The 13,956-nt window shown below is 35.0% G+C and overlaps 1 protein-coding gene across 5 annotated transcripts in view; it reads right to left on the bottom strand.

The window, feature by feature from the left end:
- The window catches only part of CCDC146 (coiled-coil domain containing 146), a 147,487-nt gene that overhangs the window by 113,624 nt on the left and 19,907 nt on the right, over positions 1–13,956 (bottom strand). For all 5 annotated transcript variants that reach the window (XM_023533639.1, XM_023533641.1, XM_023533642.1 and 2 more), the window contains exon 2: positions 9,816–9,982. In XM_023533639.1, coding sequence (XP_023389407.1) covers positions 9,816–9,971 — 156 coding nt within the window. In that variant the 5' untranslated portion in view covers positions 9,972–9,982. The remainder of the gene's footprint in view (positions 1–9,815; positions 9,983–13,956) is intronic.

The raw sequence follows: 13,956 nt of genomic DNA, 5'->3' as shown, positions 1-13,956 counted from the left end.
GAGAATGCATAAAGAACTTTTGCTTCAGAAGATAACAGACTTGGCAGTAGGTTCTAAACTTGTTGCTGGCATCTCCTTTCTGTTTCCCCTTACACCGACAGACGTGCCGATGGAACAAAGGTTAAAATATGATGACTCAAACTACCAATGTACTAGGAGAAAACACAGGAAACAAATTTATCATCTCAGAGTAACAAAAATCTTGTTAAGTATGACACAAAATCTTGAAGCTGTAAAAGAAAAGCACACAAAAAAATAAATTTCTACATGGAGAAAAAACACACTCCAATGAAATCCAGCAAACTGAGAGAAAGATTTTTGCAATGCATATTATACAAAGGCCTACTTTCTAAACATATAAAGAGTTTCTCTGAATCTATAAGAAAAAAACGACACAATAGAAAAATGGAAAAAAAGATATGAATAGAATTCACAAAAAAAAGGAAGTACAAATAGGTCTTTGTATTAACCGTGCTTCTAGCTTCTGTAAAGTTGATACTTTAAAATCTGCCCTACATGCTTATGCTGGATACGCCTTGTTCTAGACAACCTGATAATATGCCTGAGTCACCTTGCCTTGGCTTCCTGCCCTTCCTTATTGGTCCCCCTCCCCTGGCACTGAGAGGAGTCCTACTCTCTGGGGCACACTTTTCAAATACAAACCAACCAATCCAGAGTCTACACTCTCAAACATCTCCTTCATCAGGCTCTCTCACAATTGCCCCGATCACCCAGGGACAGGCACCAGAGACATCTCCTATGCACTGAAATTATTCAAAATAGCCAATCCTAAGCCTGCTTCCCCTGCTTCCCCCATTCCTTTACAAGGAAACCACAATAAAGGCTCTTGCCCACAGTTCCTTCCTCTCCCTCTGCCTCCTGACTGACCCAGTGCTCCCCCACGTCGCCCCTTGTGACTTGGGAACTTTCTCTTAGGAACTGTGAGAAATAAACTATTTTTTCAATGGTCACCGTCTCTGATTTGTTGGCCCTCCTATACCTCATATTATCTATTATTATACTGTTATTTTAAAACAATCTTAGACATGAAAAGAAGTTCTACTCTACTCATTTAAAGATAAATATAAAGACTAGGATGATATATATTTTTCCCCTATCAGGTGACAAAGATCAAAATGTTAGTACACAGTGCTGGTATGAGTAAAGAGACATTCATTCATCTGATGGGAACATAAATTATTACAACCTCTATCCAGAGCACCTCGTCAGTAAAAACAAAATTTCAAAATGCATAAAACTCCTGAAATAGCAATTCCACTTCTGGGTATATATTCAAAAGAATTGAAAGCAGGATCTCAAAGAGATATGTGAACACCATGTTCATAGCAGCATTATTAATAACAGCCAAGAAGTGAAAGTAACCCAAGAGTCCACTGACAGATGAATGGATAAACAAAATGTGGTATATACATCTAATGGAATATTATTCAGCCTTAAAAAGGAAGAAAATCTGGTCACATGCTACAACATGTAGGAAACTTGAAGATGTTTTTCTAAGTAAAATAAGCCAGTCACAAAAAGACAAATACTACAAGAGTCCACTCATATGACATATCTAGAGTAGTTAAATTCATAAAAACAGAAAGTAGAATGGTGGTTGCCAGAAGCTGGGAGGAGAGGGAAATAGGGAGTTATTGTTTAATGGGGATAGAGTTTCAGTGTGCAAGATGAAACATTCTGCATATTGGTTGCACAACAATGTAAAATACTTAACACCACTGAACTGTACATTTAAAAATAGTTAAGGTGGTATATTTTATGATATGTATATTTTTCCACAACTAAATTTTTTTTTTAAATGAGCAAACCCATTGATATAGCAATCACACTATTAGGAATTTGTCTTTTTATTATGATTATTCCAGTGGGAAATGAAGCATGCATATGGTTATTACTCTCTTATTTCCAAAGGGCAGAAGATTGGAAATGAACTAAATGTCTTATCACAGAGAATTGGTTAAAGTATACTCCATTCATGCATTGAAATAATACATATAAACATTACAATAATATAAAAATTGTATATCTATGTGTAAAAAAGCAAGCATGTATATTATATTATCACTTGCTTATTCGTGCATAGACTTCTGTAAGGCTATGTAAGAGACTTAACAACGGTTGCCTCTGTGCAGGAGGGTGTGGATTGTGGGATGGGGTGAGAGGCCCCCTTATTTTTTATAGTATACTATTTTGCGCCTTTTAAATTTTGTACTATGGCATACTTTATGTATTAAAAAATAGTTTAAAAAATAACTTCATGGCTGAAAAAACTTTATTATCTGGCTCTTCTTTAACTTCCTAGTATGGCTTGTATCTCACCACTTGACCACTGAGATCCAGATCTTGCTTACTTAATGAAAACTATGATTGCCTTGTTTTAGATGAATTTCCTGGTGTTCACTGCTGCTGACTCATTTACTGATATTAATGTAGGGAAGAGGCAAAAGAACTAAAATGTTAATACAAGCTACATTCAGAGACTGCAATATGCTGATCGGCCCTGCCACCAGGCCACAAGGACACCTGCAGAACAAAGGCAGTTTCTGCTGGGATTGCTAACAACCCATTTCCTACACTGTGAAGAGGAAAAAGGAGAAACAGAATCTTTAAGTGGTGCTCTACACAAATAAAACCATTCATTCTCTATGGCTAAAACCATAGAGAACCCATGGATTAAGGGCTGGGAACTTCCAGCAGACCTTTCACTCTACATGTTCTTACCTTTTCACACTACATACTCTTCCCCTCCTCCTTCCTCGCTGTATGATCATATCAAAGGAAAATGGTAAAGAAAGTCTTTCAACTGTAACCTACAGGAGCTAAAGAATGATAATAAACTGAATTCCCGGAACACTCGGAGTCTCTCTCAGTGTCTTTTGCTCAGTTCCTCAGTGCCTTTGCTCTGTCTCTCTCACTGCACTCGTCTCTATTGTTTCTATCCCTCTGAGTCTCTCACAGGCTCTTTTACTCTCTGTCTCTGAGAGGAAACCATGCTCTGTCTATGGAGTGTTACCCCTTTTCTAATAAACTGTACTTTTTACTCTGACTTTGGCATGTTTCAATTCTTTCTTACACTCTCCAGGAACCCTCTTCTCTTTGTGCAGGACTTGAGTTTCCCTGCATACAGGGGAATTTGCCCTGTCCTGCATCAGTTTCATAGGCTCACTTTTTATTGGTGAATTTAAAACATAAGATCAAGAATTTAAAGCAAGGGAAGAGAAAAAACAAGGAGCCTAACTGGTTGGTTATCTAAATCAACCAAGATCTCTAAAGCAAGGGACCTTCAGCAGGGGGTGTGGAAGAGGGGTGAGGGGTGACAAAGGTGAGGGAGGCGGCCTGCCTCTTTATCTAGTGTGTGGCTGGCAATGTGTTTATTCGAGGTAGCCTTTGCTGAAGTGCATGCCTCTTTGAAGTGGATGCCTCCACAATTTAAATCAGGCAGTTGCATTACAAAAAGAAAAGCCAAGTGTCCCAGCTTATAATAAAATTGTTCACATGTTCGTGCTGATCATGGTGTAAACAAGCTTACTGAGCTGCCAGTCCTATAAAAATAGAGCACATACAATTAGAGTAGTAGGCTATACCATCAAGGTTTGTGTAAGTACACACTATGATGCTTGGACAACGAGGAAATCACATTTCTCAAAATGTATCCCCATCGTTAACTGGTGCATGACTATAGTTCTTGGATTACTAAAGGTACTATGTTTCACAAGATGCACATTCTCTACTGAGAGCCATGAGCTTTCAAAAGTACTTTCTCGAAAAAGAAAATACCATTAAGTATTTCTCCTAACTCTTATTTTAAAAAGCAACATCTGTTCACAGTGACTATTAAAAAAAACAGCATCGAGTTTAGATTATAATTTTTAATATTTAATCAACTTGCTACAACAGTAGCTAAAGAAGCAATGAAAAAGAGGTAATTAAAACTTTGTTAAATATATAATTAAAAATAAACACTTAGACATGCACCCAGACACTACGTCCTCTTGATGTCAGTAAAGGAATTGAAAAAGAGAATGAGAAATCGAAGAAGAATTAACCACACAGATAAAGGGACAAATGAACTGCTGAGGGTAGGGCTGCGGCATTTTCCTCTGGTTCCTAGCCCTGAGTCTGGCATGTATGTGGTTGGTGCTCAATAGGTTATCAGAATGAGTAAAAGAAGATAATCCACAGATAAGTGGCAGCACTGCTGATTCTTCTCTGTCCCTGATAGTCAACATTCTTCTGACCCCGTTTGCCACTGATCACAGCCTGTTTGGATGACAGAGGCAGAGTTTTTCTGACAATATCCCACCCACATTCCTGGCCAGAATCAATCTTCATGTTTTTTTCATTTTGAAAATGCCAAGTATAAGGATACCCTAACTTGGGACCTTCTTTTCTTTCACCATGAGCTCTTCTGCAGTGTGCAATTTTACTGATTGATTTTAGGGATGTTAATCGACTTTGCAAAGCGGAATGTGGTTTGCGTTCTATTAATTCTACTATAACTTTGTAAATAGATATGAGCCACGTAAATACCTCAAATTACTTAGTGCACTCCAGGCATGTCCCAAGATTTTCTTCTATATTGGAAGGCTTTTAAAATTTCCATCTACTGTCAGAGTAAAAAACCAAAACAAAACAAAAATTATGAAAAAAATGGAACCTATCTGTATTGTTTAATAAATTATCAGTCTATTTAAAGTTTCTTGACAACTAAACAAAAAATTCGGCAAGGCTGCCTGGATGTGTGAAGGAAAAGTAAAAACATGCCAACAAAGACTTGTAGAAAGATTTTTAAAAGAGATTTAATAGTTTTTAAATGTATATCCTCTAAGTATAGCTATTAGTGAGGTGTGATAATTAAGGATAGGGAGATTAAGGAGAAACATTTAAATAGTATGTTAAATACTTAGCATTTTTTTCTTTTAATATACAGTTTACTTAAAAAGTCAATTTGTAAAATCCTAAAATAGCAGTGTTTAGATGTGTGAATGTCAAGAGAAGAATGTCAGGTGAAATACGTGCTAAGATAGCAGACAGGACATTGGGCTCCATGCCTGGCTCTGCATTTGCCCAGCTGTGCAACCTAAGGCAAGTCGCAATCTTTCAGAACCTTTAAGATGGAAATAATGATATCGCAAACCTCTATTCCTCATGAAATCATTGTCAAAATTACATACTTGAAACGACATTGACTGTAAGCTCCTTGGGGGTAGGGATCTTATATTTTGATTTTGTTACCAGTTACTTGACTAACTCATGTATGAGAGAAATAGAAAACATTTTTATTCTTTGAAAAATATTTTAAATTTTTTTATGTATTATCTCAAGAAACTCATCAGTAACTCTATAGAAGTTTCAACTTAGAAAATACAGAAAGTGTTAGTAGCACCAGAAAATCAATATTTTCAGTAATTAATCTAAAATTTCTATTTAAAATTCCAAAATGTATTTAATCTCTTACCAACCTTAAAAGAACAAAATGTATAAAAAATAAGAAAGTACCTTTTGAACATGTGACCATTCCAGTAAAAGATAATTTTAATAGTAAGGAATTAGTAAAGGATGACAACAACCTTTGCATGACAACAGAGTGGTAGACTATGCTGTTAAATATATGTAAGAAACAATTTGTAATCCTTGCAGAAAGCAATCTAAATGCTATCAAGAACCTGCTATGTGTACATCTCTAGTACAAGGAATTTCCTTGTAAACTTGACATCCACATATTGGACATTCTCCTCAGACTGGTTGCTTCTTCTGAATTTTCTGTCACTTATAGTACCAGAATCCAGCCACTTTTCAAAATCCAAGTATCAATTTAGACTCTTTCCTTTCCCTCACTGCCACCCCCATTCATTAAGACACTGAGTCCAGCATTTATACTTCCTTAATATCTCTCCTGTGTGTGTGTATTCTATCTTTTTTTCCACCATTGTAGTCTTGGTTCAGTTTCTTTTCATACCTTATCTCGATCACTGAAATGGCATTGTAATTGGTGATATGGCAGGAATGAAAGAGACAAATTTAATATTTAAGAGAAAACCAAATGACAGAATATAGAAGGAGAATTAGGTTTGGGAGGAGAATAATGAATTTAGTTCTGAGCATGTTTAGTTTGAGGTACTTTGGGGTCATCTAGGTGAAGATATTCCAAGTATGTGTGGCTATGGGCAAAAGCTTCAGGATAAAAAAGTAGGTTCATAGTGAATGCCATGGATATGGATGAAATATCCCCTCTCATATCTTACAGCTTCTGAAAAACTTTTTCCAGATCATCTCATCCCACAGTGAACAGATAAATTCAAGAGATATTTAACTCTCAAACTATCAAAGAGAACATAGGAGAATTGGGATAAAGAAAATGATTAATTCAGTTCTAAGCATGTTGGATATGGCCGTACGTAAAAATTGATTAAGCTGTATATTGAATATTTGTGAGCTTCACTGTATATACATTATACTGTAACAAAAAAAAATTTAAATAAAAATTAAATAGAGATCAAATTTCCATGGAACAAGAGTGCCAGGCCTCATAGTTAGGCCGTGATGGCCCAGTTGGGGAGCAGGTGTCCAGCATTAACTCACGTAGTCCATTGATGAGAATTCTGTGACTTAGTTCCCAAGTATCACTTTGAACATTCATCCCAAAGTGTAAATTAATACAATGTCATCCCTGCCCTGTTAGGTCTTATTGCTTAATGCCATCATAATGTCAGTGGGGAATTCTAAATTTTCTATGAGAAATATTTTATGATAATAAGATATTCAATAAATATCTGCTAATGACCTTAGTACCAAGGGACAGGTACAGCCTACAAAAGCTCTAAGAATTGAGAGGTTGAAGAAACCACCGTGAGCTGGCTGCCCAGGCAAAGTTTCTCAAAGGACACTGAAATTGAGCTAGACTCTTAAAGTTTAGGAATAGAGGCAGCATTTGCAAAGTGTGGCCCATATAAGTATTTTACTTGATTTTTATTTGATTTTGAATGTACAGTCTTTCAAGAGACAACGCAACTAGGAGAATTTGTGGATATCCATGACCTTGCGTTATGCTTTTGAAAATGTGCCAGTTTCCTAGGCATCTAATATGGGAGGGTCAGTAGGGAGCAACATAAACAGAAGATGATGAGGGTCTAAGTGAATTATTAAATTACAAAAAATAGTTTGGGTAAAAATTGCAGAGTGCCATGAATGTCATACTAAACAATTCAACAGGTAATATTAGATGAGAGTATGACATCCATGTTTTGTCATTCAGAAGTGCTGAGCCAATTGTACAACTAGCATTAATAACAATAAATGCTGTAAGCAGCTCCTGGTTCTTTCAGTGTGATGCCAAGCATCTGGAAGTGAATTCTGAGTGCTTTCTTTCAGTTGCCATTTGAACCGTTGCTATTCTGCAGATATAGTTTCTGTTTAAACAACCGAAGGGGGATAACTTGTTCAAAGTAGGTTAAAATTTTTTGTAAGATTCATAAATCTTAGCAGAATGTTAAAAGAATTAGAAAATAAAGTTACAGATGCCAATAGGAGCCATCTCATTGGTGTTTATTATGGAAATAAAGTTGTTTGAAGCTAATAATTAATTCTGCAAGATTTTGCTGGCTTAAAGAACATTTCTCATGCAGTAAAATTACTAATGTAATTACCGATGTAATTTTACTTGGTAATTTTACACTACTCAAAAGGGTAGGTAAGACTGTTCTTTGACACTAAAATCTAAGGTATCTACTTATTAGGGGCTGGTAATATCCAAGGATTAATAACTATAATTTGCGCATACATGTGTATTGAGAGACTCTTGACATATTTAATATATCGTTACACTGAAGATCAATATTCAGGGGATGTTGTCCTAAGTTCTCCCTTGACTTTATAAAACAAACTTTTCATGATTCTTTATCTGTGGCTTTAAAAACTTGACTATAATTTTTATTGTTAGGATAACATTTGGTAGAAATAAATTCTAATTCAGTCTCATTTTTTGTTTGATAGAATTATTAAGGGTAGTGGTATAAAAGTAGAAATCCTATTGCAACATTGAGGACATATGATGGGTTTTAGTAGAAATAGTGAAACTTGATCACTTAAAATATTAAGACTGGAGTATGAACTCATAGTTTTAAATACACACAGATAGATACAGAAATAGATATTAATTTGTATGGATAAACATAATCATGCATCTATTTCCTATCTCTGTCTGCTGAGAGCACTTAGAAGCAATGACAGACCAGTAGCAATGAGCGTACTCAGTATTAAGATCTTAGTTTTCAAATATCACTCTCTACTAAAACGAACATGGGATCCTTTAAAAAATAGCTAATTCCAGGGTTAGAGCGAAGAAAATGCAAGATGAGCCTGGAACATATTCTTATGACATAAAGAACTGCACAAAGAATCATAAGGGCATGTCAAGAAGACGAGTGAGCCTTTTTGAAGGGGCCTACCCTGGCCAAATCTGGAACAACTGAGTCATCAAAATAAGTAATGACATTGATGGATTATAACCCATCGAATAGAATAAGAACTCATAAGTCCAGATAGATGGGTGGATGGATGGATGGACAGACAGATAGATAGAGAGACAGACAGACAAGAAGAGAAAGTACTTCCTTATAGTAGAAAGCCAAATAATAAATGTAGAAAGAATGATGGAATTAGAAAATCACCATTTGATAGCCATCATAATAATAATTAATTTGGGCAAAAATCATCAAGAGTTGTAAAACTAGTAGGTGAAAATTTTAGGATGAATAGGACATGTAAATAGTCTCAGAGTTTCTCCCCATAGATGCTTATTAATTTCAAAAAGGAAAATAATAATAACTTTACAGAGGAGAAACTTAGAAGTCATTATGTTAACCAAGTGATCAAAGTTAATACCATCAGTAATGGGACAAGTTGACATCATGTACTCCTGATATTGTGTGTGTGTGTGTGTGTGTGTGTGTGTGTGTGTGTGTGTATACACATGACAATAGTTGTGGCAATTATTTAAAATATTTACATCAACAAAATATTTGGGTGTAGGATTTGTTTTTGCTTTTTGGTTTTGAATAAACTTTGTTTTAGCTTTAAGACTTCTTCAACTTACTTATATTATGACCATTTATTAAATTTCTTAGATGTTTTATTCAGTTATATTTAAATAAAATTAATAGTCCAGAATTCAAATGTTCTCTTAACCCTCTAAGCCATATTCTAAAATACAGCTCTCAAGCATGGCATGGTAATGGTTGCATATGTGGTCAGTTAATATTCTTTTAAAATCCTCACATGTGGGTACTTCCTAAATGTTCACCCTTTAAAAAAAATCAGACAATGAGAATATATATCATATTCCCTTTTGTACTTCTCTGCAGATGGCAAACAGTAGGTTTCAGTGCTCTACTGAAGTAACTGCATTTAGTTAGATAAACCTATCTTGTTTCTATCATTATATGACAAGATCTTTTAGCTTTATTTTATGGAAGTAAATGTAGTACATTCGATAATGAAATAAACTTATTTTATTTCATTAACCAACACAAAGAATGTAATTAACTGACTGCATATATGTAAATATTTATTATGCTATAAAAGTATCTGAACCAACACTACTGTGTTAGCGTAGGGTTATATAAGCTCTTAGAAGAGAAGGTAGAAACTATTTTATTTTAAAGTGCTTCAAACTGTATATATTGTCTGCAGGTTACACGTAATGAATTATTTTGATAACAATATTAACTTCAGCTGAATTTTTAAGTAGATGATGATTCAGGTCTTAGTATAGTAATTTATAAAAAGAAATGTACCTCATGCAGACAAATGAAAGCTGGAGATGTAGATAAATCAATGAACCGCTCATCTTGGGTGTTAATTGTGGGTGCTATGGCATAAATGGGGTCTTCTTGATCCTTTTCATTTTTCTCCTCTTCTTCTTGTTCTGTGTCTGTGGTGCTGTCTTCCATTTTTCACAATTCTAAAATAAAATTATTCCATATTCAGCTATTTAGGGATGACTTCACTTATAAAGCAAAATTAATGGAATATAATAAAAGCAAGCAAAACTAACTGCTGTAAGCTAGTCTCCAACAAAACTATACGTCAGGAAACTTAGCGATAATCACATTATTCAAAACTCTGCTTTGTTATGAAGATACTCTCCATTGTTACACTCAAATCATCTTCTAATTTTACAAAGTAGGCTACTATTGCATTAATTGGAAATTACATATATATATACTACTAGAATATAAACTCCATAGGGGCAGAAATCTAATTTTGTTTACTGAGTGTTGTAGTAGGCACTCAATTACTATTCATTGATTGAGTAAATAAATATAACCTTCACCTTAAAATATAACACAAAGTTAATTCAATTTTTTTTTGAAAATAAAAACAAATACCCTGTGGTGCCCCATACTGCCTGAGACACACACCAGCATACCAGGCCATCAAGCTAATTGCTCAACACCCACACTGCCTGCTATGGCCACAGCTCAGGCCTATGCTTGTGTGCGCTGCCATCTGGTCTATCTCTGTTGCTCATGTACATGATGAATTGTCCTATCAGACTTCACTAACAAAGCATCAGCTCAAAAATAAAAATTAAAAATTTCAAGATGGTGACACGAACATTCAACTATGCAGGACCCTTCTGAGAGCAAGTCCTTATGTGACTGCATGGTTCACACACATATGAAGCCAGCCCTGAGCATTGGCCATTGATTTGCTCATGCATTTAAGTGGACTCAGCGAAGTTTCTAAAAGGACCCCTATCTCAGCTTACAATGTCTCTATTGACCCACTTTGGTGGCACTGGGATGGCTGCCCCTCCTTTGCACAAGAGAACCTCAATTTATCAATCGCTCTTTTGATCTCTGAAATATATAAATCTATACTCGACAGAAGAGTATACCTGCACCTTTCTCTTGCCATAGAAGATAACTCCAAATGTCATAATTTTAAGGTCTGGATCTTCTGTTGAACGTGTATTATATCTTATGTCTACCTTATCAGATTAGCTGCTCCTTGATCATAAGGATCCTTGTTCTTTAAATAGGGAAAGTACGTTCTATAACATGAATGCAGAAGTCATGGTAGGCTCGGGTTCCTGAATTTATCAGTCAAGTGGCCACAGGCATGTCATTTATTCATTAAGTCTCTTTTCTTCTCTCTAAAATGGGAGTAACAGTAACTAATTTTTCTGCTTCATAAAGAATATATGCAGATTAAATGTGATAATGACTCTGGACTGCTGGCTTCCAGTCTGCAATCTCCAATATTCTGCCACAGCTATAAATTACATATGCATTTGTTTTCCTCCTCCTGCTACAAAAATACTTCATAGGTGGTAACACGCACTTCTATCAGGAGGAATTAAATATCAGGTTGTCTCTATGTGATATCATTTCGACTTTGCCTCTTTTAACACATTTATTTTTTTCAATGACAGAAAAAAGTTTTTAAAAAGAACCTATTATTAAGGCATCACAACACTTTACATTTGGTAAGTAGTCACAGTTTATTGTTTTAATCTTCAGGGAGAGGAAAATGGTTTGGTTATATATCTAGATTTGTTTGTATTTAATAAGATAAGATATGTATGTTCAATCATTTCATGGATGTCAAATGTTAATGACTATCCCAGAAAAATATTTCCTTCAGAACATTAGACTTTACCTGTTATTTTTAGCTTTTTCTTTAAGAAATATTTCAAATATAAACAAAAGTAGCATAATAGTATCATGAATCCTCAAGTGCTCATCAATCAGCCCCAACAACTATCAAGTTATAAACAATTTTGTTTTGTCTAAACTCTTCCACTTTTCCTCTCCACTCTCCATATCATTTTGAAGCAAAATCTAGGTACCTAGACATAATAATATATCCTGAAGAACTCCAAAATAATATATATAGTCCTGATTCTATTTCATGACTGCATAGCACTCCTTTGCATAGATGTACCACAAGTTATTCAAATAGCCCCCAATTTATAAACATATAGAATGTTTCCAGTTTTTTACTTTTATAGTTTTGCAAAGTATAGTACATGTATTTCTTTTAAAATATTTTTAAAAGGCTCTCGGAATCTTTATAATCAAAATGGCATTAACTTTGAAAATTTAAGTTCAGGCAATCTCAAAGCACCGCACCTTCAAATATGGGACAACTTACATAGGCAACAAAAGACGGGTATTATGCTGAATTTGTAAAAATTCATCAGTCTGCTGAAGTTTTCAATTATCTTGAAAACATTCTAAATAGTTTAAAACAGGCAAAACATTTTACATAGGGAAGCAACTAAAAGACACTATGACAGAGTTCTGATGGACAGAATCAGATAAACTTTAACTCTTAGAAAAGAAAGTGAATAAGAATGCAAGAAAACACAGTAGAGACAGATACAAAAGTATCGTGTGACTTTAAAACACCAATTAATTTAATTAAATAATAGGTTGAGAAGGGCTTAAGTAGATACCAAAGTTTAACAGATAAAACAAATATTCCAGATTTCATTAACATAGGATTGCAAAGCCCATTGTATTACTATTACCATGCTGCAGGCAATATGATTGACAGCTATAAATAAAACAATAGAATAAAATATATTCTCTGTCTACAATGATATAAATAAGAGAATATTTATAAAACATCTTACATTTGTGGTATAGGAAGAACTACATAACTATCAAGTACAGTAATTCTGGAGATTGTATCTCCATAATACCTAAACCAATTAAACAACTATTAATTGAATTTTATGAAGACTGAGAGTTTACAAAGATGCAAGTGATTTACAATTCAAAGAGGAAGAAAGGCAGGGAAATAACTAGCTCTATATCAGATAAGAAGTATAAAATAAGCCTAAATAAAAAGCAATGTTCTTAGGAAGGCAGACAAGGCTTAAAAAGCAGCTTGTAGCCTGGAATCTAATCTATAGGTATTGAGAGCAAGTACATAACTTGCAGATGACTTATCTGAGTTTGTAAAGATGTTGGTGACAGTAAGAAGAAAGATTTGGAACGGGTGTGAATTTGGAGGCAAGGAGACAATTTAGAGGCTATGTCCCAGCTACTGTGCTATGGGTGGGAAATAGATTCAGAGTGAGCAAAACCAGACAAAGTCCCTGACCTCAGGGAGGCTCACAGATTGGTGAGAAAGGCAGAAATTAATCAAAGAATCATAAAGATAATTGCAAAAATATATATAAATGAAACAGGTGCTATGAAAGCCTGGACTAGCAGGGTTGCTGTGCACAGCACACTTCTGGTGGTACCATTCGCATGGGAACTTCTGCAGTGAAGCAGCCCCGATTGGAAGGTTATGTGGTGACAGCCTGAACAAAGGTAGTACCATCTAACTGCAGGAATCCAAAGAAAAGAAGACATGGTTCTATGAGGCTTTCTAGAAGAAACAGGACATGCACATGCACTGAGCTTTGACACAGAAAAGCAAAAGGCCAGGGAAGGAGAATAAAGGAAGGTAAATAAAGCTTTAACTCTATTACAGAAGAACACTGAACTCTTCTATTATTCACACTTCATCTTGGAGTCAAAAGATAAAGCTAAAATAGAAGCTTCACAAGGAAATATTAAGCAATAAACGTTGCAGGGTATGCCTTATTTTGTAAGACACACCACTACTTCCTCTTTTCTCCAGCTAAAGAGGTGATCATCATTTTGTTTTGATTTTGAACTCTTAAGGAAATTTTTCTTGACAGTTACTAGGAGCATATGCCAAAATCAAATACCCTATGCACCAGGGAATGGGGCAGGATACACAAACGATGTGACTTTTTGAAGGTAAAATGGCAATGCTTGCTTTAAGACAGATGTAGCGGAAATCATACTGTCTTTCGATATTTGTCACTGAACAAACACAAATTTTGCTCACTGTAGAAAAGCACTATCCATGTAACATTAAACATAATATTTCTCTCCTAATTCCACA

This window comes from Pteropus vampyrus, unplaced genomic scaffold (assembly GCF_000151845.1).
Source record: "Pteropus vampyrus isolate Shadow unplaced genomic scaffold, Pvam_2.0 Scaffold107, whole genome shotgun sequence".
NCBI lineage: Eukaryota > Metazoa > Chordata > Mammalia > Chiroptera > Pteropodidae > Pteropus > Pteropus vampyrus.
The sequence above is the reverse complement of the archived record's forward strand: the minus strand, read 5'-3'. Positions and strand labels throughout refer to the sequence as shown.